General features: G+C 48.5%; 1 protein-coding gene and 1 pseudogene across 13 annotated transcripts in view; both read left to right on the forward strand.

Moving 5' to 3' along the window:
- The window catches only part of Dnajc6 (DnaJ heat shock protein family (Hsp40) member C6), a 127,866-nt gene that overhangs the window by 15,158 nt on the left and 86,459 nt on the right, over nucleotides 1-26,249 (forward strand). For 4 of the 13 annotated variants that reach the window (XM_087212854.1, XM_087212858.1, XM_087212853.1 and 1 more), the window contains exon 2: nucleotides 13,214-13,278. The exons of 3 other annotated variants lie outside the window; for them this stretch is intronic. Coding sequence is in view for 6 of the 10 variants with exons in the window: in XM_004841514.4 (XP_004841571.2) it covers nucleotides 25,527-25,641 (115 nt within the window). In the remaining 4 variants the exon portion in view is untranslated. Of the gene's footprint in view, nucleotides 1-13,213; nucleotides 13,279-25,322; nucleotides 25,642-26,249 lie in introns of those variants that run through there. 6 more of the 13 variants (XM_004841514.4, XM_087212855.1, XM_021255588.2 and 3 more) reach the window with 6 other exon arrangements.
- On the forward strand, nucleotides 20,534-21,648 carry LOC101707172 (tetraspanin-3 pseudogene; annotated as a pseudogene).

Consider the following 26,249-nt stretch of genomic DNA (forward strand, 5'->3'; position numbering starts at 1 on the left):
TTCTTCTGTGTTTTCTATCTTATTGGCGTATAGGTTCTGGACGTAGGTATTGATGATCCTCTGGATTTCTGCTGGGTGTGTTGTAATTTCATCCTTTTCATTCCTAATTGCATGGATTTGGGCCTTTTCTTTCCTTTTTCTGATAAGGTTGGTTAAGAGTTTGTCAATTTTGTTTATTCTTTTGAAGAACAAACTCTTGGCTTCATTGATTTTTTTGTATTATTCTCTTAGTCTCTATTGCATTGATTTCTGCTCTGCTCTTTATAATTTCCCCCCTTGTATGAGCTTTGGGTTTGTCCTGCTCTTCTTTTTCTAGAAGCTTGAGGTTCAGTATCAGGTTGTTTAATTGGGCTCGCACTGTTCTCCTAATATGAGTATTCACTGCTATGAATTTTCCTCTTAAGACTCCTTTCAGTGTGTCCCATAGATTCTGATATGTTGTGTTGTCATTGTCATTTAATTGTAGGGACTGTCTGATTTCTTCTTTAATTTCCTCTGTGATCCATTGGTTATTCAGAAGTGTGTTGTTCTATTTCCATGTGTTTATGATATTCTTGTGGTTTCTTTTGCTATTAATCTCCAATTTCATCGCACTGTCTGATAATATATAGGAGATCACTTCATTTCCTTTGCACTTACTTAAACATGTTCTGTGAGTGAGTACGTGGTCTATTTTGGAGAATGACCCATGTGCAGCTGAAAAGAATATGTATTCTGATTTTGTGGAGTGGAACACTGTAAACATCTGTTAAGTTCATTTGTTCAGGAGTTCGATTGAGTTCTAGTATTTCATTGCTTGTTTTTAGTCTAGTTGATCCATCTGTTTGTGTCAGTGGTGTACTGAGGTCCCCCACTACTATTGTATTAATGCTTATTTGATTTTTCATGTCCGTTAGTATTTGTTTTATATAGTTGGGCGCATTAGTGTTTGGTGCATGTATGTTTATGATTGTCATCTCTTTTTCCTCTTGGATTGTTCCCTTTACAAGGATGTAGTGTCCTTCTTTGTCTCTCTTAATCAGTGTTGGTTTGAAATCCCCTTGATCTGCAGAGGGGATACCTACTCCTGCTTTTTTTCAGGTTCCTGTCACATGGAGTATTGTTTTCCACCCTTTAACTTTCAGTCTATGAGTTTCTTTTTGAATTAAGTGTGTTTCTTATATGCAGGGTATTGTTGGCTCTTGCTTCCTGACCCATTCTGCCAGTCTATTTCTTTTGATTGGTGAATTGGGACTGTTAACATTGATGGTCATAACTGATATGTATTGACTCATCATTGTCATGACTTTCTTTTTGTTGGATTCTCCCCCTTTGTGTTTAATTTCTTGTCATGCCTGATGGATTCATTCTGCTGGGCTTGTTGGGGTTGTGATCCTTTTTGTCTTTTCCTAGGATATTGCCTAAAATTTTTGGAGTGCTGGTTTGGTATTCATGAGGTTCCTAAGGTGCTCTTTGTCATGAAAGCATCTTATTTCTCCATCAATTTTGAAAGATAGTTTTGTAGGGTACATCAGTCTGGGTTGGAGGCTGTTTTCCTTTAGGGCTTGAAATATGTCACTCCAAGCTCTTCTTGCCTTAAGGGTTTGCATTGAGAAGTCTGCTGTGGTTCTGATGGGCTTTCCTTTGTATGTGATTTGTTTCTTTTCTCTCACTGCTTGTAGAATTTTGTTCTTCTGTTGGGTTTCTGGAACCTTAACTATTATATATACCCTATGTGTAGATTTTTTTTGATCATGGCTAGTTGGAGTCCTATATGCCTCACTTATCTGCATGTCAAGTTCTTTTCCCCTGCTTGGGACGTTTTCTGCCATCACTTCTGTGAACAGTTTTTTTTATGTCATCTTCACTCTCCCCTGTCTTCATTGACTCCAATCAGTCTTATGTTATTCTTCTTTATCGTCTAGCAGCTGCTAGATTGATTTCTCGTGGTCCCTTACAATTTTGAAGCAATTTTTCTTTTCCTGGTCACTAATTGCAATCTTATCTTCTATATCTGAAATTCTGTCCTCACATTGGCTCATTCTGCTGCGTAAACTTTCATTGGAGTTTTTAATCTCCTGGAAATCTGTTTGCATTTGTTTTATGGATTCCATTTGTTTCCTATGTTGGAATTCCATCATGTTCCTCAGCTCCTCTATTTTTTTAACCTGTGTCCTCTCTAGATTTATTAATCATGTCTTGCACTATGAATACAGTCTGTGCTGATATCTGATAAATTATTTCTGATTTCATTTTTCCAGATACTCTTTCATTGCCAGTTCAGGGAGTCCAGGCAGGTGGTTCACTATCAGATTCTTCCATCTTGTTTCCCTTTGGGGTTGCTTTAGGTGTTCTGGAAGTCTGGTTTTGGAACTTGTTTATGTGTCTTCTCATTTCAAGGTGGAGGGAGGGATGTGTGCTGCCAGTGTCCCCTTGCCTTACCTCCTTGGTGATGGGCGTGGTGGTTGGTTGGCCAAGAAAGTTCACCTTCTCTGTGCTTGGGGCAGCTCTGCACCTCTGTGCTGGGGTGTTGTCAATTTTTTGAGACAAAATCTCTCTATGTAGTTCTGACTTGCCTTGAACTCACTGTGTATTCCAGGCTGGCTTCGGACTTGCAGTGGTCCTTCTGACTCAGCCTCCTATTTATGTATGTGTGCATGTATGCAAGTGTTTATGTATTTATTTATTTATGTTTTTGAGAGTGGGTCTCTATGTAGCTCAGGCTGCCCTTGAACTCACTATGTAGTCCAGGCTGGCCTCGGACTTGTGGTGATCCTCCTGCCTCAGCCTCCTGAGTGCAGGAATTAAGGTTAATCTCCTTATTTTAAGGGTGAAAAAACTGAAGCTTGGACCGGGGCAATTACCTGGGGCAGGTGATAGTCTTAACCTGGGCCTTCTGACCCCTAGTTCTGCCTGACTTTTTTTTTTTGGTCCCAGGGATTGAACTCAGGTCTCTGTGCTTGTGCAGCAGGCGGCAAAACCACTGAGCTAAATCCCCAGCCCCTCTGTTTGACTTTTTAAATTTGTTGGTCTGAAAGGGGGGGAATAAATCCAGTATGCCAAAGGCTGGAGCCTTCTTAGAACCCTAAGTGCATCTTGCAGGAGTCAGCACCTCGTTCCTTATTTTTCTGCCCTCCTTTATGTCCTTTTTTTCTGGCTATTTAAAACACTTTTTATCTCTTGCAAATTTGGAGGGTTTTTTTTTAATCACCTAAGAGTCATTTGAGCATCTGTGCTTATAAAAGAGGAAATGTGTGCCCGTGAAATCTAACAAGTGCCCAGCACAAGGTGTGTTTGCCCTGCTTGCTGAGCCATTTTGAGCTTGCTGGGAGCGATTTAGATTTAGAACACTTTCTCCAAGTTGAGGGGTGGCAGTGGTGGCACCCAGCTATGACTCGCATTGCAGTGAGGTAAACAGGGGACTCTGGAATCCGGCATCTAGAGGGGTGCTGGGGGGCCCCTGCTGCTGGGGTGCTGCCCTTAAATGGGAGGAGGAGGGCTCAGGGGAAACCAGGAGTCTTGCCTTCCCCCTCCGCCTGCCCAGCGGCACTGGGGTGCTGAGGATGTGCGGAAAGCATTTCTGGTTCGGGAATCCAGAATTCTCAAGTGTTAAAATATGCATATTAAGAATTTTAATAAACATTAAATGTTAATAGTTAATATTGTTAACACCATATTTCCTTGAAAATAAGACCAGGTCTTAATTAATTTTGCTCCACAGAACTCAATAGGGCCTATTTTCAGGGGATGTCTTATTTTTTCACGTGTGACAATCGACATTTATTCATATGTAACAATCGACATTTATTCATGTACAAAAATCTGCATTTGTTCAAATGCAGTCACGTCTTCTTCTGGAGCAGCACTGTAACTCTCCAAATCCTGAATCCCAGCCTGAACTTGTGACTCCATTTCCTGTAGAGCCATCGGCCCGGGTCTCTCCTGTGCAGCAGTGGAGCTCTCCTTGAATGAGCGCTTCCTGTCCATGCGGCCTGCTTGAAGTGCGTCATTACAACACAGCCCTCCTTGAATTTATCCCTCCCGTGATTTTTATCCTATAAATTGTTCACCCATGTCACGGCCTCTTGTAGGCCGAGCTTCAGAGTTTCCACTAAATCAAGTGTTAATCGAAGACTTAGGAGACAGGGGTGGGAATGGAAATGATGACAGCTAAGGATGATAGTCCACACAAAATCCACGAACAATTGCAGGCACCAGAGTTCAGAAAATGTTTCTTTATTTCACACGAGTGCATTAAGTGCGTGACACACGGTGTGTTGAGTTATAGATTCGTGTTGCACACAGCAGCCCACTTGGTACCAAGTGAGCACATTGCTCGTGTGGTGTCTGCGTCCGGGTGGTCTCTGGGTCATAAGTCTGGAGCCTCTGTCTACACAGGTGTTTACCGGCCTCCAAAGGCGCCCGCCTGGGTATATAATTCTATGATATATATATAATATAATATAATATATATAATTATAATTCGTGTTATCATTTAGCTATTATGTCAGTAATATTGCTTGTTTATATTTAATTACATAGTAACACTATTTTCTAGTCCATTGTGTGTTGCAGTGGCCATAGTAAGTGTGTCCGTCTGTCTGATGATCTTAACTGTGGCTTATTTTGGGGGTAGGATTTATATTACGAGCACCCTGAAGCATCATACTGGGCTTGTTTTCCAGTAGATCTCATTTTCGGGGACATTCAGTATTAATTGTGGGGAATCAGGATTCTTTTACCAGTATTTCTTTTTTTGGTACCAGGGATCAAACTCGGGTCCTTTTGCTTGTGAGGCAGGCAGCGGAACCGCTGAGCTAAATCGCTGGCCCATTACCCATATTTCTTTAAGGCCCATGCCGCAGCTGAGCGGTGAGTCTGGGCTGAACATTAACTTTCCACTTGGAAGCTGCGGCACAAACTCCACACCCTCCCTGCCACGTTAAGGAATGCCACGGCTCCCCTATCCTGACAGAAGTCCCTTTCAGGCACAAATGTGTCTTTCCTTCTGCCCTGTGACCACTGACCTTGGTCAGCCCTCACATATCTGTCAGTGAGTTTACCGGAAGGACTCTCGAGCCACGCCAAGGGCGCGGGACCCTGTCCAGCAAAGACCTCACGTCCATCTCCAGGCCGCACCTGCTGCCCTTCTGAGAGGACAGAGGGGCGCTCGGATGACTGGGCCCCATGACGGCCCCTGGGGTGATGTTTCCAGACCCCTCCCACGTCACGATCCCAGCCTCAGCTGAGACGCGGTCCTGTCCTGGACTTGCCCGCGTGCTCCTCGGGACAGCAATAGACTGCACTTTCCTGTCTTCCTTGACTTTTGGGAAATTCTTTTACCACAAGTGGCACTGAGCTCTCACACACTGCACCTCCCGCGGCATTCATATTTAACATGCAGACACTGAGACGTGTGTAAATATACACACGTGCACACACGTGCGTGCTCAAACACACAAGCAGTGCAGGGAGGGAAGGAGAAAAAGAAAACCACACTGGGAGATGCATCCCTCCTGGCAGGGCAGAGCCTCCGTGGCCAGTGACTTCCAGACTGTTTTCTTATTCTTGACGTGGAAGTGGTAATACGTAGAGCTGGCACGAGATTAGAAATAGTGTGTGAAAAGCCCCACATCGTGTCAGACTCTGAGGAAAAAATTCGTGTGTGTTCCCTAAAAGAATTTAGGAAAATTGGGAAAAGCACAGAGAAAATGGGTGAAGCCACGAAGCACTGATTGCTACTGAAATTTGAACGTATCTTTTCTGTGTATCATTAAACACTGATATATGTACTTTACTTAGTGGCCAACATATTTTCTCATGTTCTGTAGCTTCCCTTGTTTTTTTTCTTTAAATCTTTTCCCATTTTTATGTGTTTGTGACACACCCTTATGGGGAATCGCTACGTGTCCACAGGGCGTCTTGTACTATTTCATCATCATAACCAGGTCTTCATTACTTGGAGAAGAGTTAGAAGCCAACACTTCACCCCTCCAGGCTCTACCTGTCCGAGGAGGCCTGGTGACGCGCGCGGTCAGGAAGAGCATTCTCTGCTGGCTCGCTCCTTCCCCTTCGTGCATCCCTCCCTCCTTGCCTTCTGGCTTCTGTCTGTCTCCTCTCCCGCTGCCTTCCCCGGATGTGGGAGGTTTTGATCTGCAAAGAGGGGAGGCAGACAGTGCGGGAGAAGCCTGTCTGGCCCTGGCCGTCTGTATGAATGAGAGGCGTGGCTTCCGTTACAGGGATTTTCATTCATTTACTTACTTAAACATTTTATTTTTATTAGCCTGTGTTTACAGTACATAATAATTACATTCATTGTGGGGAGTTAGTACATGTACATAACACATCTTAAGTCTTTCTTTTTTGTGACAGAGATTTTTTTATGCCTTTTTTTTTTGGTACCAGGGATCGAACTCAGGACCTTGCAGTTGCCAGGCAGGCAGCGGCATCACCGAGCTAAATCCCTGGCCCTGTGACAGAGATTTTTAAACAGGCCTGAGTGCTGGAGTTCTGGGGAGATTTATTTTTTTAAATATTGAGTAAGATTTCCTCTCAAGAAAAACCTACATGGCTAAAAGAGAAATTAAATTTGAAACATTTTAAATGAAATCCCAATGGGTTTCTTTTTTATCGATATGTAATTTATGTGTCATAAAACCTGACCTTTTAAACGTACCGCTCTGTGGTTTTCAGTGTGTGCATACGGTTGCACTGTCATTACTTTATCTTTTTCTTTTTAGGTCTGGAGCTAAGACTGTAATTTTCTCTCTCCTTCTATCGCCCCGCAGCCTGCGCTCCAGCCCAGAAGTCCCCATCCCGGGCTCTCCTGCCTGCGAGGCTGTACACACCTTTCTTACGAAACGCTCTTGTCCTTTAATTTTAGCCTCTGTCATGGGTGCATCACGCGTCTTAGTATAGTTTGAAGTTGCATTTCCTCATGCTGGAGCGGCTGCGTGTCCTTTCAAGTGCCCTTGAGTGATGTCTTCAAAATAAGGTGGTGATCGCAGAGCCAGAAGCCGAGGGGCCTGGCCTTGAGTACTTCCTTTATCTGTCACCCAAAGTGACACGGCCCCTGCTGCCCGTGACTCCTCCACACCTGCTCGTCCTTCTGTCTTGAGGATTGGCCCGTCCAGGCTTCAGGGCGTGTGGTAGAAATGAGTCACGCCCGTGTGCCTGCTGCTCCCCTGGCCCAGTGCCCAGGGGGCGCCCTCCTGTGGCTCCCATGCCCGCCTTCCCTGTGCCTGCAGGGGCCTTGCCTTTGTTTCCCCCTCTCCCCTGCTTAGGCAGCTGCCACACTTCCTGAGCTACTGTTGCCTGGACCACTGTGTGCTGTTCTCCTTTTTGTTTTTGTTGGGTTCAGAGGTGTGGCCTCCTGTTACTGCCCCTCACCTGGGATGCCCCGAAATGCCCTTTGTTTGATCACCTTCTCAGAGTTCAACACCTGCAGCCTTTAAAAAAAATAACTTTATTGGTACACCTTAGAGGTCCAGAGTGGTCCTGTTCATCGCAGGGGCTTTGGACCTGCACATGATGGATCCCGATTCTTCTTTTTCCCCAATCCCCTCCCCTCCAAACCCTCTTCCCCTTTTTATTTACACAAGCTTTGTTTCCATTCTTTCCTTTCTTGTCTCTTCCTGCCTCTCCCCTCCCTTGCTCCCCTCCCATGTGAATGATTTCTTCCCGTTTCCCAATTACCTGAGTAATCAGCTGCACTAGACACCTGGGCCATGAGCTCCACATTGCCTGCGATGCCCAGCCGTGTTGTCATCCGTGGGGAGTGGAGGTGACAGGAAGTTGTCCTTGTCCTCCATGTGTTCCCTGCCACTCTCCCTTTATCCTCTCAGTACTGCCTTTGGGTTAAAGTTTGGTTTTCTTGGGGGTGTGGTGGGGAGAGTTTGTCCAGCTCCGGGCCCAGCTTTGTGCCTGTGGCCGTTAGAGCCCAGGACGGGGCAGGGATGCCCCAGTCCATCTCCCTCCCCAGACTGGTGGCCAGGAAGGTCTGCAAAGGTGTGGGTTCCCCTGACTGTTTGTTTTGTTAATCAGTGCTCAGCCTCAGCCATTGCAAGAGCAGAGTCATCTCTTTCTGTTTCTGGGTTTGGATCACTCACACTGCATCACGTCTTCGGACTGGCAGGCCCGTGAGCTGCGTCTTCCATCTTGTCTGATAAGTGTGGAAAACCTCAAGAGAAATGAGGGAGGAGGCCTTGATTTTGGAGTAAATCTAATGAGGTGATGTGTTTAATTTCAGCTCTTGGATATGCAAAGTAGGTTAATACTTTTAAGAACAAGGCAGTGCTTTACTTCCTGTTTCCTATGTAATGCTAATTATGCAAGTTCTTAGTGTTTGTTTTCTTGTCGAAATCTAGCAGCAATCCTGAGAGGTAGGCGTTAATATATCCACTTTATGGATGAAGACATTGAGCATCAGAGTTGTAAAGTATCACTGCTTCACACCTGTAATTCCAGCTACTCATGAGGCTGAGGCAGGAAGATCGTAAGTTCCAGGTCACCTGGATAACTTAGTAGGATGCTGTCTCAAAATAAAAAATAAAAGGTACTGGGGATGTAGCTCAGTGTAGAGCACCCTTGGGCTGGATACCCAATACTCCACTCCCCAAGTTATGAAGTAACGCGCTCAGAATTAGATAGCCAGGTGGTCGTCATGGCTTAGACCTTAAAGGCTCATGCATTGAAATCGTGGTCCATAGTGGTGGCGACACTGGGAAGGGTTGGACACTGTGGGAGGAGGGAGGGGAAGGAGAGAGGTGACTGGGGGTGCAGACCCTCCGAGGATATTTCTGGACCAGCTCTTCTCTTTTTGCTTTCTGGCTGCTGTGAGTAGTGGAGCAGCCAGCCATGGACTGCACCCTCAGAAACCATGAGCCCAAACCAACCCCTCTTCCTTGTTGGCTCTCAGGTGTTTTGTCACAGTAAATGAGATCTGACTAACACAGCAGTGGACCCAAGACCCCAAAACAGGTTTCTGTGACCCCACAGTCCAAGTTCTCTCTGCTGTTTTGCCTCCCTAGATGAGAGCAGAAACTGCCAAACGGTCATCATTTCTGCCCATACAAAAATTACATTTTGAAAGTTATTACTGTTAAACTACTCCTGAAAGGGCCTAGGCTGGTGAGTGGTGAATGATGAATGGTGTAGATTGGAGATGCCGTAGGAACCACTGTTATACAAGTGCACTTGAAGTCAGATGTTTGTAGATTTGTCAGAAAATCATCTTAAAAGAAACTAAAAGCCCGCTCAAGAAATGCAGACAACTGAGGCAAGGCAATGTAGAAGCCTGGAGGGGTTGATGAGCTAGTGGACGAGCTGGTGGACAAGATGCCTAACGATCCACACTCACAGGCCTGTGAGTCAGCGGGCGGCAGCTCATTTCGGCTGAACTTTTCTATCCCCGTTGAAAAAGTCCTTCCGTGATGCCCTTCAAGGGTGGCTGTTGTTCCCAGTTACAGCGGTCCCCTTGATTCGTTCCATCTCTTCAGTCTTTAGGGAGCAGGCCATTTTATTGAGCTCCAAGAGGTGGGTTGAGGAGCAATCATGGCGCCTGTGCTGCCTCCACCTGCTTGCCGTCCACATCCGTCAGGTGCCGGGCGGCACAGCACTCAGGAACAAACTTCGGTTTTAACTGTCTTTGCCTTAAACTCTGCCTGCAGTGCCTGTTGGTGGTCCTTTTGATGGTGGCCCTCTTGGTGCCGTTTGGGGAAAGGTGGCTGCAGCCAGCTGCATGGGGTGAAGGTGGAGGCTGGACGTCTAAGTACGCATTGGCTCTCTGCCGCCCTACAGTGCTTTAGGCTTTTTAACTGCTCACTGCCTTGCACAGAAGCGGGTGTGCTGTCAGCCTGAGCCCTTAGAGGATTCCAGCCAGGCCCAGCTGCCTGGTTACACTTTAGCTGTCTTGATTCTGTCTTTAGCTTCTAAAATTTGTTGCTGGTTTCCTCTGAATTCATAAGAAAGGGTTAAAAAGTTTGAAGGAAAAGCAAAACCAAGCAGCTTAACTGTAATTCAAGAAATGTATAACTAAGGACAATTAGGAAAACGCAACACTGGCAGCATAGGAAAATAAGTAAAAACATTGTGGAAACAGATACATTCAGAGTCTTCTCAGGAGGTGAACTGCTAAATGTTGGATGAAATCAATGCAGTACATAATTTTTCTGCTCTAGTTTTTTTTTTTTTTTTTTTTGGTACCGGGGATCGAACTTGGGTCCTTGCGCTTGCGCAGTAGGCGGCAAAACCACTGAGCTAAATCCCCAGCCTCTGCTCTAGTTTCTTTTGCTCAACTTTGTGGGACCGATGTGCAACGTATGGTAGTTGCAGTCCATTCATCTCTTTCCCCTCTAGTATTCCACTGAGTGAATATATAGCTTTAATTTTTTATTTTGATGGATGCTTGGGTAATTTCGGGTGTTCTTCTCTTCCGAAAAGAGCCTCTATGAGTGTTCTTGCCTGCGCCTTTTGAGGAACAGGAATGTATGTCTGCGGGCTATAGGCCAGAGAGTGAATTTCCCGGGTCGTGGTGTACGTGGTGCACGTGGTGTGCGTGTTGTGCGTCCATGAAGCCAGAGTGGTTGTCCAGGTTCCCGACCGCCCTGCTGCGAGGCTGTCTGGCGCTCCTCATTGGCTCCAGCATCCGTTACCTTGCAGCGATTCTGGTTGGTAAGCAGGGGCCCGACACTGTGGTTTTAATCTGAATTTCTGTGATGACTAAGAGGTTAGGCACCTTGTCAGAACCGATTATGACTCCTGATGAATTTTCTCTTGAGTTGTTTGCATTTTTGTTATTGACTTGTAGGATGTGTGACTGGCTTTATTTATTTCAGACGTGAATTCTTTGGATATATGTGTTGCAAAGACTTCCCTCCACAGTGCGTTCTGTACTTGGGCTCTCTCATGTTGTCTGCATGAAGTCTTTTGGGGAGCGTGGATTGAGCTGGGACCGAACCGGCCGTGTGTATTCTCAGGCCATGCTCCTCCGCGCTGTTCACCTGGCCATGCTTTGTTACCTGCTGCGGTATGGTTATTGCTTTTGGACTCTGTTTAACACATCTTTCCTGCCTCGATGTCATGTAGATATGGTTGTATGCTTTCTCCAGAAAGCCTTGTTTTAGAGGGTATTGATTTTACAAAGTTTAATGTATTTATTTACTATCAGCCTGCTCTATTGGAAGTAAACATTTAAATAAATTCAAATAATAACTGTGTCATAAATGCATTTTTTTTTTTTTCTGGGGCTGGGTATTAAACCCAGGGCCTCATGCACGCTAAGCAAGAAAGAGCCCTAGACGGAGCTCCACTCCCAGCCCCTTTACAATGCTTTTTAAAAGCTAATGTACACAACAGTAAGCGTTTATCATATACAGCACGGCATTGTGAGGTGCAGCTCCGTTGGGGAATGGTTAAGCCTCGCTCATTAGCAAGGGCATCGCCTCGCCTCACGGAATTGTCCTTTATGGCGAGAAAGCCAACACCCACCCTGCCTTTCTCGACCACGCCTCCCACAGCATTGGCTGCTGCCGCCCGCTGCGACAGAGCCTCTCATTGTCCTTCCTGCTGACTGTCACTGTCCGTCCCTGACGGATCTCGCCTTAGTCCTCTGGACCTCAGCCTCTGGGATCCACCGTTCTATTCTCTACTTCTGTGGCGTCAACTTTTAACGTTCTCCATATGTGGCATCGTGTGGTATTTCCTTTCTGTGCCTCGCTCATTTCATTTCATGTGTCGGCCAGTTTATCTATGTTGTCCCAAATGACAGGATTTACTTTTTATGGCTAAGTAGTATTCCACCAAATACATTTTCTTTATCCATTTACCCAGTGATGAACACGGGTGGGTTCTGTATCTTGGCTGTTGTGAATAATATTTTAAAAAACACGAGTATGCAACAATATCTCTTTGACATACTGATATCGTTTTCTTTGGCTATATACTCAGCAGTGGGATTGTTGGATCGTAGGGTAGTTATATTTTTAACTCTAATTTTTAATTTTTTATTGTTTTTTTTTGAGATAGGGTCTTCCTATGTTGTTCAGGCTGGCCTTGAACTCACTATGTAGCCCAGGCGCACCTCAAGCTTGCAGTAATCCTCCTGCCTCAGCCTCCTGAGGTGCACCACCATTTGAAGAAGCTCCATACTGTTTTCCTTAAGCTGTAATTAATGGACACTCCCATCAGCAGCAAATAGGGATCCCTTTTCTGTCATCCTTGCCCACATGTGCCTTCTGTCTTTGATAATAGTCTTTGACACAGGAGCAAGGTGATATCCTGCTGTGTTTCCAATTTCCCTGGCCTGATGATTAGTGACTCCTAAGGCCTCTTCATGGACCTGTTGACCATTTCTATGTCTTCTTCTTTTTTTTTTTGGTACTAGGGATTGAACTCAGGACCTTTCGCTTGCAAGGCAGGCGCGATGCCACTGAGCTACATCCCTGACCCTCTATGTCTTCTTTTAAGAAATGTCCCTGCAAGTCTTTTTCCTGTTTTTTAAAAATTGGATTGTTTATTTACTACTGAATCAAGTTCCTTGTCAATTTTAGATATTAACTCCTTATTAGATGTGTTAGTTTGTAAATATTCTCCCCTGTTCTGTAGGTTACTTTTTCACTCTGTTGAATGTTTCTTTTGCTGTGCAAAAGCTTTTGAGTTTAATGTAATCTCATTTATCTATTTTTACATTTATTGTCTGTCCTTTTGTGGTTAACAGAAAATCTTTGCCCAAACCATTGTTATAGAGCTCTGTCCATATGTTTTCTCACATGGTTGCATAGTTTTGGGCCTTGCATTTGTGTCTTTAATCCATTCTGGGTTGATTTTGCTCATGGGAGAGACCCATTTCTCCACCGTCTGTAGCAGCTGTCTCTCCCTGCTCGGGTCCTGACTCTCCATTCTGCTGTGTTGATCTCTGTGTTGCTTTTATGTCACTTCCATGTTGTTTCAGTTTCTGCAGATGTGCAGGATATTTTGGAGTGGGGTAGTACAATTCCTCTGGCTTTGTTTCTTTTGTTCAAGATTACATGGCTGTTTGAAGCCCTTTTGTGGTTCTGTGTGAATTCTAGGATTATTTTCTCCCTTTGTATGAAGAATGTTATCGGTATTTTGACAGGGGTTGCATCAAATCTGTAGATTGCTTTGTTGTTTGCACATTTTAACAGTATGAATTCTTCCAACCCGTGCATGCAGGATCTATGCCCATTTATTTATGTCTTCTTCGATTTCTTTTCAGTGTAAAGATCTTTCACCTCTGTGATGGTGTCAACTTGGCTGGATTGAGGAGTTCCTGAAGCACTGGTAAAGCATCATTTTGGGGCGTCTTTGAGGGTCTTTCCAGAGAAGCATGACATCTGAGTTGGTGTGGGGAAGATTTGCCTTTATTTCTTTAATTAAAAATTTTTGTTGTTGTTTTTTGAGATAGGATCTCACTGTATAGTTCAGGCTGGACTTGAACTCACTATGTAGCCAGGCTGGCCTTGAACTTGCAGCGATCCTCCTGCCTCAGCCTCCCCAGGGCAGGGATCACAGGCCTGCACCACCACGCCACTTGAATGTAGCCAGGCGGCGTCCAAATGTCCAGGCCTGGATAGCTTGGTGTGACTTCAGTGCTTCAGAGTGGGGACACACAGGTCCCTGCCCGTGGCCATGGGCTCCTGGCCTTTGGCCACACCCTTGGGCCCTCGTTCCCAAGACGACTAAATGGACGTCGCGTTGCTGGGCTTGTTCGTCCTGGGATCGCGGATGAGAATCAGCTCAGAATAAAATGTGAGCAGCGGCATCCTGCACCGAGGAGGGCAGAGCTCAGGCGCAGCCGGGCTGGGCCGGCACAAGGAGGGAGTAGGATCCATGTGCGAGCACCCTGCTGGCCGCTGCCAGTGTGGCTACCTTTAATTCCAGAAGCAGTTCCCTGAGGTCGGGAGGTGGGAAAAAGCCTGGTAGGTCTTGAGCCATTTGCTGGCATGGCTCCTGGATGGTACAGCCAGAGTTTGGACCCAGATCTGCATTCCTGGTTTTCCTTCCCACTTTTCTCCCTTCCCTCTCTTGTCCCTTCTGTCCTCCCTTCTGTCCTTCCCTCCCTCCCTGTCCTCCCTTCTTCTTTTCTTCTTTACAAAGAAGGTTGGTGGAAAAAATATTTTTAGCTGGGCCTAGGGGCGTATGTCTGTGATCTCAGCACTGGGGAGGCTGAGGCAGGAGAATCACCATGACTGGGCTAGAAAGCGAGACCCTGTCTCAAAAGAACCTTTTGTAAAAAAATAAAATCTACATTATGCTTTTCATTGTAGAATCTCTGAAACACATGGCTCTGTCAGGTTTTGCCATTCCCTGAGCCGAGGGTCTGAGATAACGCACGTGGATCTGCTCATACTCTCGATGCTGGGCTCGCTCTGCTCTGAGCTGGGTGCTGGCTACTGGGGTCCCTCGAGGTCTGGGGCATCCCTGAGAGGAGGGGCGGCTGTCATCACGAACCAGCCTGGTGCCTCAGTCCAGAGCCTCTTCACCCATAGAGCAGCCCAGCAGGGCTTCCCCGAGCAGAGCAGCAAAGCCTGGAGCTGGCAGGGGCTGAGGATGCAGCTCCTGGAGGCCCAGCCGCGTGGCCGCATCTACACAGCCGGCTCCCTGGGGGAGGGACTGGGGATGCAGCATAAGAACTGGGTGTCTGGGATCACCCCTGTCCCTCCCACTGTAACGTGGGAAATCTCCACCGGAGTGACTGCCAGGCCCCAGCAGTTAGCGCACGGCTGTGTCAGGTCCCGGGGGCTCGGCCCCCGTGGCCCTCATGTCAGGTCTCGGGTGTGAGTCCAGGCCTTGGGACTTCTTCCTGGCTGACTACAGACCTGCTCCCGAGGTCTGCTCTGTGGACTTTGGCACCTGCCAGAGGGCTCTCAGAACGCAGGAGGACACAGCCCCCACTGTTTACTATGATGGTGGTTTAGAGGACACCGGTGAACTGGAGGACCCTGTCCCGGCTCCCTCCCGACGGAGCTGCTGGGCTCTGTCCACCTCCTGTAGCCTCCCAGCCCTGCCCTCTGGGCCTGTGTGGGCGCCTGGCCATCCAGGTGTGACCACACACGGAAGACATGTAGAATGGGCTGGGACAAGAAGGCTGTGGCCTCCCCTGTATGCGGTGAGGCCGCCTGTCAGTCCAGATTCCTCTCTTGGAGGTGGCTGGGACCCCCTTTACCTGCTGTCAGCCTTGGCCAGAAGTGTTTCTTGGCCAGCTCCGCTCTGAGACAGGAAAGCAGCAGACTGTAGTACAGTTTTAATTTCAGGACCTGCTTGGAGGAAGCAGAAATTCTAGTTTGTTTGTTTGTTTTTCTTTTTGGTACTGGGGATCGAATTCGGGTCCTTGCGCTTGTGGGGCAGGTGGCGGAACCACTGAGCTAAATCCGTGGCTGAAATTCTAGTTTTGTGGTTTTTTTTGGTACCAGGGATTGAACTCGGGGCCTTGCGCTTACGCAGCAGGCAGCAAAACCACTGAGCTAAATCCCTGGCCCCTGCAATTCTAGTTTTTAAGAGCTGCCTTGGGGAGAAAATGGGGGCAGAGAGAGGTTTCACTTTGAGGCCTAAAGCTCAGCATCATAACAGAGATGTTCCTTCACCCCATGGCTCGGGAGGGGTTCAGGAGCTGTGGACAGGGGGCCAAATACTTGGGTAAAAACGTGCTCGTTGTTCTGGTCACCTAGGAAGTAAATATGGGGTGTGCATGACAGGAGCAGGAGCCACAGGTCACGTTTACGTGGATGATTTCATGTGCAGTGGCAGCTCATCAGGGAAGAATGTCCGGTGGGGGTCGGGCTGTCAGTGCCAGGAGCCAAGATATTTCATTTGTAAACCCACAGAACCAAGAGGTTCTCATTACAGTTCCTCTGCCCATGCCAGGCTCTGTGACCAGGCTGAAAAGAGTCCGGTGCCTGTCCCACTGTCCCTCTCATTTCATGGCCGAGGCTGTGTCGTGATTTCCTTATTTGGCCAAGGGGCTGATTCAGAGCCCGGGAGCACCTTCTTAGCACACAGGCGGTGAGCAGTAAAACGGGTGGGCCAGATGCCACGGTGGGAGCCTGAGTTTGGCACTGACTAGCTGTTGATTGTGAAAATAAAATAATTTTTTTGTTTTGTTTTGTTTTTTTGAGACAGGGTCTCACTGTGCAGTGCAGGGTGACCTTGAACTCACTGTGCAGCCCAGGCTGGCCTTGAACTTGAAGCAATCTTCCTGCCTCGCCTCCTGAGTGCTGGGATCACAGGCGTGTGCCACCTCACCCAGTGATTTCATTCCTTTGAGTTTAATTTTCTCAGCTACCGTCACAAAAGCTTTAGTCTTCTCAGAGATATTATGAAGGTTGAAACATTTTATATCTGTGCTGGTGAATATAGTAGCTGGAAGCTATGAGTAGCTACTGAGTATTTAAAATGTGGCCAGTCCAAGCTACTAGGTATAAACAAAGAACACAATAGATTTCAGATGCATAACGTTGGGGGAAAATACCCCTCATTGGTTACATGTGGAAATGGCAATACCTTGTACCAACTGAGTTAAATAAAATGTATTATGAAAATTAATTTACTTGTTTAATTAATTTTTTTAATCCAGGCACTAAAAATTTAAAAATTACATCGATGGCTCACATTGGTGGCCTGCACTATACTACCCTGGGCAGTGTTGTGCTTTGTGGAAATTCCCTGTGGACCACAGAGGATGCCTAAATGTTAGTTATAGCCCTGAAGGGTACAAAGATAGATGCATAAGGGTTCTAAGTCACAGCCTAAAGCTCACTGTTTCTACTGAGTTTCTGCTGTCATTTTGTTATGTGTTTGAGACAGGGTCTCGCTATGTAGCCCAGGCTGGCCTTGAACTCATTTCATCCCTCCTGCCTCAGCCTCCCACGTGCTGGGATTACCCGGTGGACTACCATGCCTGGCTTCTACTGAATTTCTCATATATGCTTTTACTTGAGCACTGGAGTGTTTCCCCCTGCCTAGCAGGAGTGAAGAGGTGGGAGTACGACTGAGTTATTTGAGCAGGTAGTAACTAGGGCGCCGTGAGCTGCCACGAGGCAGGTGCTGTGCTAGGTCGCATTCCTCTGGCTACGTGTGACCGACACGCGATGGCCATGAGTCGGGTTGGGAAAGCAAGTCCTGCACTTCGGAGAGTGCGGGCTTCGCAGGCTTCCTCCATCGGGACTGGAATGTGGTCTTCTCCTGCTCCTCTCCCTGATTTCCCTCCTCCTCTTTGGCAGCAGACCTCAGACGCCTGTCTCTGCGTTGGTCACAGCTCTGCCGACGGCCGCATCTCGTGTCTGTCGTAGGCACGGACTCAGACTCCCTGGCCTTCAGGGAAAGCCCTGCACAAGGCCACCTGGCACCTGGTTTCTGATTTTGCCTGTGGACGCCGGCAGCTCTGCTTCCCTGGGCGGAAAGTCTGCTCCTGGAGGATGAGCTAATCAGGGCGCGCACCGCCCGCTGCGTGGGGGCCCTTGTCCCTCAGCTTCGTGCCCAAGTGGCCGAGTTGGTGGAGGGCTTTAAAGGAGTGGGGCTTAGTGGGAGCACAGTGGGGCAGGAGGCTCTGAGCTCACGGTGGTTGAAGCCGTTTGTGGGGTGGATTAGTTCCGGAGAGAGTGAGTTGGGGTGGACACCAAGCCCTTGCTCTTTGCTCACACTTTGCACCCGGCCACTGTGCTGCCATATTGGATCAGCCAGGTGGCCTCGGGCAGGTCGCCTGTGCCATTGCTCTTGGTCCTCCGGCCAGCAGCGCTGTGAGCCAAATCACCTTCTTTACTTACAAGGTACCTAGTGTCAGGTATTTTGTTACAGCAACATCAAACAGACTACAGTACCTACCCTGCTGGTTGAGCATGTAGAGACGGTCAGCGGGCAGAGTGGCTCTCACCTTAGAAATGAGGGAACCGAAGCCCGAGGAAGTCAGTGCTGCGCCCAGGAGCTTGGGAGGGTGGGGGTTGTGTGGCGGGATGGTAGAACACTCACCTGGGGTCCTGCCTGGCTCCTCAGGCCTGAAAACAAACAAACAAACAAACAGCAAACAGCAAACAAAGCGCAGAACAAAAGAGAAGAAAAATGTTAGGGGTTTGTATTGTGAAGCAAGATTGCCCAAGAACTGGTACTGCGGTGCTGAGCTGTGGGTGCAAGAACACCCCTTGTGTAACGTCCTCTACTTTTGCGTCTCCAGAACAGAAGGTAACGAGGTGAATAATGAAACAGAAAGAAAGGCCTCCCTCGTCACCCCAGCTCCTTACTCGCTTTCAACCCAAACGGAGAGTGTGTCAGGCTCCCCCTTGGCCTAGGGAAGCAGAGTCTCGGGTCCCTGCGTCAAACACGGGCAGTTTCCTCTCCGTTCTGTGCCACCCTAGACGGCCTGAAACGTCCTGGGCCGCGTGGAGGAGGCGCAGGACAGCAGGCGGCTCTGCCCAGGGCCCCGAAGCTCTGGCAGAGCTGGGGCGCAGCAGTCTCCACGCTGGGTCAGAGGAGGGACAAGGGTGAGAAACGGAACAGACGACACTGCCGGGCCCTTCATGCTCTTTGTGTCTCGCGGTTTTCCGAGCTGCCCTGCTAGACGCCACTCTGTGAGGGACGAGGAGACAGAGGCCTGGGGAGGCGATGAACTCACCCAGGACCGCGGGGGTGAGTCGTTCCCAGGACGTGTCATGGTGAAGAAATCATTGAGATCCAGCAGCTTGGACACAGACAAAAACCCCACTTAGGGTTAGTGTGGCTGCATAGAAGAAAAAAAAGCCAACCAGAAGGAAGGGAGGGGAATGGAGGAGGGGCCGGACACCCACTCCTGCTTTTAAGGATGTGCCGGAAGTTGCTCCTGTCATTTATTTCTGTTTCTGTTGCAATGGCTGCAACTGAGTCCCATGTATGTGTCTCACAAATTATAGGGATTTGCATGTGGGATGGCCCCGGGAGAAAATGTAACGTAGCTACAATTGTTACACTGTGTGACCGGGGCCCAGCTGCAGGTCTCTGTTTACACTGAGGATGGGGAGGAATTGGGTCTCAGCTTAGCTCAAGAGTGGACAGCGCTCCAGAGCCAAGGGGTCCCCGGTAGGACACGTGCGTGGCCGTCTTTGTCGTAAGACCTTTCACGCTGGGATGGGCCAGTGTGTGCAAGGCCCAGGATTCAGCTCAGCGGTCAGGAAATGCTAGCTCCTGCCGTCCAGTTCGATGTCGTCAGGTGCCAGGCGGTGGTTTGTGCTCAGTGACTGCGTGAGACTCAGGTCTTGGGGAATCGGCTGTGGCCGCATCTGGGTGGTCACTACCTTGGGCCACAAGCTCCTCGTGCCTTAGGAGGAAGCACCTCGCTAGGCATCATGCGGTTATGGAGAGTGAGCGCTCAGATTGGAATGGTACCAAGCAGAAAACCATGTGCAACTGTAAAAGAGCATGTTACTTCAATTTTGAGAAAGGCCTAGGGGAAGCTTTCACTTCAGGGTCTGTTTGCACCCAGCTCTGGGGGACTGTGTGTCACACATCCGGGTGGAGTAGTGAGGCCCAGGCCCTTTTTTCTGTGTGGGGTCTGCCAGGCTCTGTCTGTCTGATGAGCTGAGGTTGCCCTGCTTGTACGATGACATAGGAGCAAGTGCTTCCAGTGGTTACTCTTGCGGTGGTAACGGGGGTGACACTGTCCTACAGGGGGCGTCCCTGAAGTCAGGCCAGAAGTCAGCGGGTGGAGCTCTGCCCCCTGCGTCTTCAGTGAGCTCATTCTTGAAACCCAGGGTGAGCTTTTCTGTGAGCTAACAATGCCCTCCCCAGCAATTAAAAAGTTTTTTTTTACATTTTCATTCAATTAGCAAATACTTTCTGAGCGCTTACCACTTAGCAGGTGCAGTGCTTGGCTTGGCAAAACTTGATGAGGGTTATCTCCTTTAAAGTACCTGGGTGATAAACTGACAAATATTCCCAGGCAGTAGATTCACAAATAATAATAAAAATTTATTACACCAACTCTAAAAGTGGTTTTGCACGCTAACATTAATAAAATCTTGGGGCATCGATATAATTTTTTTTTTGGTACTGGGAATTGAACCCAGGACCTTGGGCTTGCCAGGCAGGTGCAGTGACACTGAGCTACATCCCCGGCCCCTTGGGGCATCTTTAAGTTGATAGTGTATCATACCTTCATCAGTAGCATTTGTTTTCTTAATGTGGCAACTTAAAATGGGTGGTTTCTTAGATTTGATCAAATGCAGTATTTGAAGTAGGAGTGTGTGTTAGTGCCTGTCTGCGTCTTGTTTTATTTGATTCCTCCTGTGAAGGAGGACAGGTCTCCTCCACCATGCAAAAAGGGAATGGTTACCAGTTTACAGACCTTGTACACAGTGAGAAGCACATTTATGTTACTACTGAGCACATACACGCCCACAAACCCTGCATATTTTAAGAAACAACATCTTTCCAAGTTCTAAAAACACTAACGTTTTCCAACCTATTTCATTTTTGTGACCATGATGGTGATGAACTAAGTTTATTTTATAGTTTACTAGGAGGCTGCACTTGGAGGATTTGCTGTTTTATTGTTTTGTTCTTTTAAGAAAATCACTGGACAAGGCGATAGTGTGACATTTCTGTTTAAGTCATTACTTTATTAATTCAGTAGCTATTTAGTCAGTGTTGAATGAGTGGGGATACAAACCTGAGCAAAGTGTGAATTTTGTCCATAAGGAGCCCAAATCCAATGGAAAAGGCAGCTATGTGGGGAGCGCCGCCCGCTGGCCGGTGGGGGTCCGCGGTCCTTAGTGCCATGGGCCAGTGGGGCATCACCTCCTTGAAGACCGTGCTGGTCTTTCTCAACCTCATCTTCTGGGGGGCTGCTGGCATTTTGTGCTACGTAGGTGCTTATGTCTTCATCACCTATGACAACTATGACCACTTCTTCGAGGATGTGTACACGCTCATCCCTGCTGTGGTGATCATTGCTGTTGGAGCCCTGCTTTTCGTCATCGGGCTCATTGGCTGCTGTGCCACGATCTGGGAAAGCTGCTGTGGACTCACCACGTTTGTCATCATCCTGCTCCTGGTTTTTGTCACAGAAGTTGTCGTAGTGGATTTGGGATATGTTTACAGAGCAAAGGTGCAAAGTGAGGTTGACCACAGCATTCAGAAAGGGTGTAAGACTTCCAACGGGACCAACCCCGGTGCCGCCAGCCGGGCTACTGACTATGTGCAGAGGCAGCTGCACTGTTGTGGAATTCATAACTACTCAGACTGGGAAACACAGATTGGTTCAAAGAAACCAAAAACCAGAGTGTCCCTCTTAGCTGCTGCAGAGAGACTGCGAGCAACTGTAACAGCAGCCTGGCCAGCCCCTCTGACCTCTACACCGAGGGGTATGAGGCTCTGGTTGTAAAGAAGCTGCAGGAGATCATGACGCATGTCATCTGGGCGGCGCTGGCCTTCGCAGCCATCCAGCTACTGGTCATGCTGTGCGCTTGCCTGCATCGTGCTGTGCAGGAGGAGTAGAGACCCTGCCTACGAGCTCCTCATCACCGGGGGCACCTACGCCTAGCAGAGGCCCAGCCTGAGTCCTCGGTCTTGCATGGCTTGGAGGTGGACTGAGCAGGTCTGCTGCACTGGCTCCGAGTTCTCTGGTTGAAGCACATGAATGCTGGTGTTGGGCACAGCAGCCTGGCTTTTCATACCCACTCACTTACCTTCGCTGCCATGGCTTTCTTTCCTGGTTCTAGCTGACTCTACATGCCCCTGGGTTTTAAGTTTGGCAGTCCATGTTCTCATTTCAGAACCATTTGCAAGTTGCATAGTACGGTAGGATAAAGGCAGGTGGAGGCCTGCTTCAGTCACTTCCGAGTAGTGATAGGACTCTGCTGAGGGATCACTGGGTCCCTTCCATCTTCACAATGGAGAACTCTTGCCCAGAGGCTATGGAGGGGTCGAGGAGAGGAAGCCAGCTGTCTGGTAAAATGATCAGATGGTGCCCCTCATTGGTGTCCTTTACAAATATATACTGTAGTCTGATAAGATAGCAACTGTACAGAACGGCTAAGATAGATTTTAGATCACACAGCGTGTATCTTCTTTCATCTTCAGAATCAGACTGGTCTTTGAAACTAGTGGTTTTTAATCAAAGCTGGCTTTATAGGAGGAGTATAATGTATGCACTACTGTTTTAAAACAGTGTGTGACTGAGCCCACCATCATAAGTCTTCAGCTTGTTAGAGGTAATGTACCCATGTAGACTAGCAGAATAATATGTAGACGTGATCTCAGTTGTAAATAGAAAATCCTAATTCAATAAACTCTGTATCAGCCCTCAACAGTTTTAATTATTTGGGGGATATTTAAAAAAAAAAAAGACATACGCAAATATCCAAATGCTCAAGTCAGAACAATCACTTTATAGGATACAAAATGCTTTCATAATATCACATAGTATAAGTGATAACAAATTGCGTAGGGCAAATTTTAGTTGAAATTTAAAAATAAGAAACTGCATTTTAAAACAAGTGACTTCTTCATATATTAAAAGTAGAACAATAATGTAACAGTAATAGTAGTATTTGGTAAGCACTTAGTGCTTTTTAAAGAATGAATGTAAGTCTCACATCAGCCTTGTTATGATGACACTGAGAGCAGTCAGGACAGCCCTTCCCCTGGTCCTAGCCTGCTGCGAACGTGCGTGGCCTCTGGTGTGACTGCAAGGCCTTTGAGGTGGGATAGGGCTGGGGGGCAGGGATAGCAGGCGGCTCCTGGATGGTCCTCTTAAGGTAAGGGTAATCGTCATCCAGTTCATAAAAGCAACTGAAGTCAGCAATGGAAAAGATATCGGGGAAAAATACTCTCCCCACAAAGAGGGTGTGCAGCTCTTTCCCTCTGACCTCAATGCGATACGGTATTCTTTTGTGGTTTTTTTTGGTACTGGAGCTCGAACTCGGGTCCTTGCACTTGCGCAGCAGGCAGCGAAACCGTGATAGGATATTCTTGAGATAAAGTCAGCTGTGGAGTAGCTGGGATCTTGGAAAACCTGTCAAGTTGGGTTCTAAATGTTCGCCTTGGGTTTTTCCAGAATCTCGTCCTTCCCACAAACCCAAGTTCTCACACAGGATCACAGCGACAGCTCCAGTAGCATCCTCCTAAAAAATAATAAGCTGCTTACGGACTCCTCCCTGCAGGGATTCGGGCTGCCAGGCAGGAGCGCGAAGCTGCACCCAAGACAGGGCCCAGTCTTCGTGATGACAGAGGACGCTTGTTACTTACTCCGAATGTGATGGGTGACAGCTTAATTGTTACCTATCCAGACAAAGAGTACCCTTCTACCCCAGGCAGGCTGGAGAGGAGCAGATCTGAAAAGAGCACTCCCCACCCTCGCTCAACTGGAGAGCCACAGGCATTGCTGGAAGACAGCAGAGATGAGACATACGCCTTCATCTTTTTGGATTTCCTTCTCCCCAGTGTGCACATTTAAAGAAAACACATGAATGGGCTCCAAGGTATCCTCTTATTTGTTACGTTTATTCTTAATTTGATACAAATGAAATGAGTCAGAATAACTACTAATAATTCTCCAAAACTAGAATAGAAAGAACTTGATAAGGCAGGAAAACACAGTAACAATACTAATTTGTGACCATATAAAAACTAGAGTCTGGGACCAAGTTGGAATATGCACTAATTTTCAACATTCAGTTTTTCTGTACTATCCTGAAGATCTAATTCATAAAGAGTTCACTTCTCTCTGAGGATGTCATTCTATAAAATGAGAATACGAGTGCTATCATGATATAGTTGAAGTAATAATTAAATTATTACCCAGCATATTTATAGTGAGTGTTTTACAAGTGTCGTTCTTGCTCCTCTCTAAATTCTCTTGGTTTTTTTCAGTACCCGGGACTGAACTCAGGACCTTGCGCTTGCAAGGCAGGCAGCGGAACCACTGAGCTAAATCCCCAGCCCTCTCTAAATTCTCTTAATGCAGTGATTATAAATCCAGCGTCAGCAAAGTCACGCGATGGTCACTAGTATTTGCACTTCCTGTAAATGCAGAATGGATGAAAATAAAACTAACAGAAATAGATCATTTAAGATGCTATGGGTGGACTGGGGATGTAACTCAGTGTTGTCAAGGCCCTGAGTCCGATTTGCAGTACTGAAAAAAAAAAGATGCTATGGGAACTTAAAAAAAAAGTTTATGTGTCAGGAGTTATTCAGGGAAGTAACTAAAATAGCAACTGACAGATCTGGAAAACTGAAAGTAAAACATGGGCATTCAAAATTCTCTTACAGTTTTTCTTGCCAGCACTCAAGGTGTCACCATGAAGGACATGAGTCCCCCCACCTGCATCTTCCCAGCAGGACCCGGGGCTCTGGAACTGTGTCACGACCTCTTCGGCTTCATCCTCTTCCTCAGAGGCCCTGTGTCTGACGCCCAGGGACAAAAAGGCTCTAATCCAGCTAATTTCTTTTATTTAGACTTATCCGAAGCCAGAACTTTCAGGGACATCTCTAGCTTTCAAATGATCTGGATTGCAGTCTTCTGGATGCTGTAGCTTGGTTTAGTGTCCTGGGATGATCAAAATAGTAACAGCAAGAAAATACCAACTACGTTGCCGGGCATGGTGGCATACACCTGTGATCTCAGCACTTGGGAGGCTGAGGCAGGAGAACTGTCTGGGTTATACAGTAAATTCAAGGCCAGCCTGAACTACATGGTAAAAAGAAAGAACGAAAGAAACAAAGCAAGCAAGCGCCAAGCTAAGTGAGAAGAGAGCAGCCGGCTTTGTAGATGGCTGCAGCACAGTTCATATTTGTGGACCTTTGCCTGCTCTTTCGGAAACTGTCACCCCAGGTCCTAGGAGGGGACAGGATTTTTAGCCGGGAGTTTCACTTCTCTCACTGGAGCTGATGAGCACGGGGCCTCTTCTGCGACCTCACTCTGTCGGGCAGCGACGAGTATTTGTGTTTTGAGACCTCACGAGGTTTAGAGGTTTACGGGCTTCCCCGCCGGGAACCCACGCCACCACCGGTCCTGAGGCCACGCAGCGCCCGGAGCCGTGGGGCTGTGGAGAGCTCTGGCCTCGCCCTGCAGCGCCGATAACGCCCCGGGTCCCTCGGTGGAGAAAGGAGGGGCGACCAAGGCCCTTCCGCGTCCGTCCGCGGGGGGGGGGGCGCCTCCGCCCACCGTGCATTGTTCAGCAAACTCCTCCTCGCCTCGCCTCGCCCTGTGACGCCGACCGGGCCTGAGCGTGCAAAGCCCTGCACACGGGCCGTCCGCCCGGTGCACACGCGCCCTTTGTTGGGGTTGCGCCGGGCTGCCCGCCCCGCCCCGCCCCGCCCCGCCCCGCCCCGCCCCCACCCCTGCAGCTCCCGCCGGCGGGGGAGGGCCACGCGGCAGCACCGCACCTCGGGGGTCCCCGGCCCAGCCTGGGTCCCGGCCCCGTCCCCGCCCCGCGCGGGCCGCCCAGGGCGGTGGCTTCTCCGCTGGTGGCCGCGCCTCTTTCTCCTCCTCCGCGCCCAGCGCCTGGCACTTGACTTATTTTTATTCTTTGGCCATCTCTCCTCCCCCTCCGGGCCCGCCCATGAGCCTGCTCGGGGGCTACCGCCGGAAGCCGGGCGGCGATGGCTACGAGTCCTTGCAGCTGGTGGACGGCGGCCCGGGCGCGGCGCCGCGCGGCAGCACCACGGACAGCGCAGGTACCAAGCGGGGAGCGTGCTGCCTCGGCCTCCCGCGCCGGCGCCCGGCACTCGCCGCTGCGGCCCGGCTCACGTGTCCGGTGTGCGGTGTCCGGGGCGGGGGGGGAGGGGGGGCTGGAAACGTTAGATGAGGCCCGGCGGCCGGGCGAGCAGCTCGGAGCCTCTCCAGGCTGCAGGGCGCACGGGCTGGGGCGGGGACGGAGGCCGCGCCCCACAAGGTCCTGCTGGAGGCGGGCGAGTGGAGGAGCTGATTGGTTTTGCAGCCCGTGGTCGGTGTTCAGGCCAGTTGTTATTCTCCTAATGCTGGTGATCTTTACAGTTCTGCAAGTCTCAGCTCAGCCGTCTGCCGGGGTTAATGTTCCCTTTCTCGGGAGGTTTCACCTGGGACCCAGAGACTTTTTTATGGACAGCATTTATGGTCTGCACGATGCAGTGCATCGCCTCTGTTGCTGTTTTGACCTTGCTTATCTGCACCCTGCTGCGTCGAGTGTGCTGCAGTTCATGGGCCCTCCCCCGCGGAAGCGGAAGCACCTCTAAACTTTGTATCTAGGCTTGCAACTGTTCCTTGGAAAACGTCTCCACAAGTTGAGCCCTCTTGGAAGTGTGTC

The sequence above is a fragment of the Heterocephalus glaber genome, unplaced genomic scaffold (genome assembly GCF_053883595.1).
Source record: "Heterocephalus glaber isolate CG9 unplaced genomic scaffold, H.glaber_assembly_v1.0 deba00001442, whole genome shotgun sequence".
Taxonomy (NCBI): Eukaryota; Metazoa; Chordata; class Mammalia; order Rodentia; family Bathyergidae; genus Heterocephalus; species Heterocephalus glaber.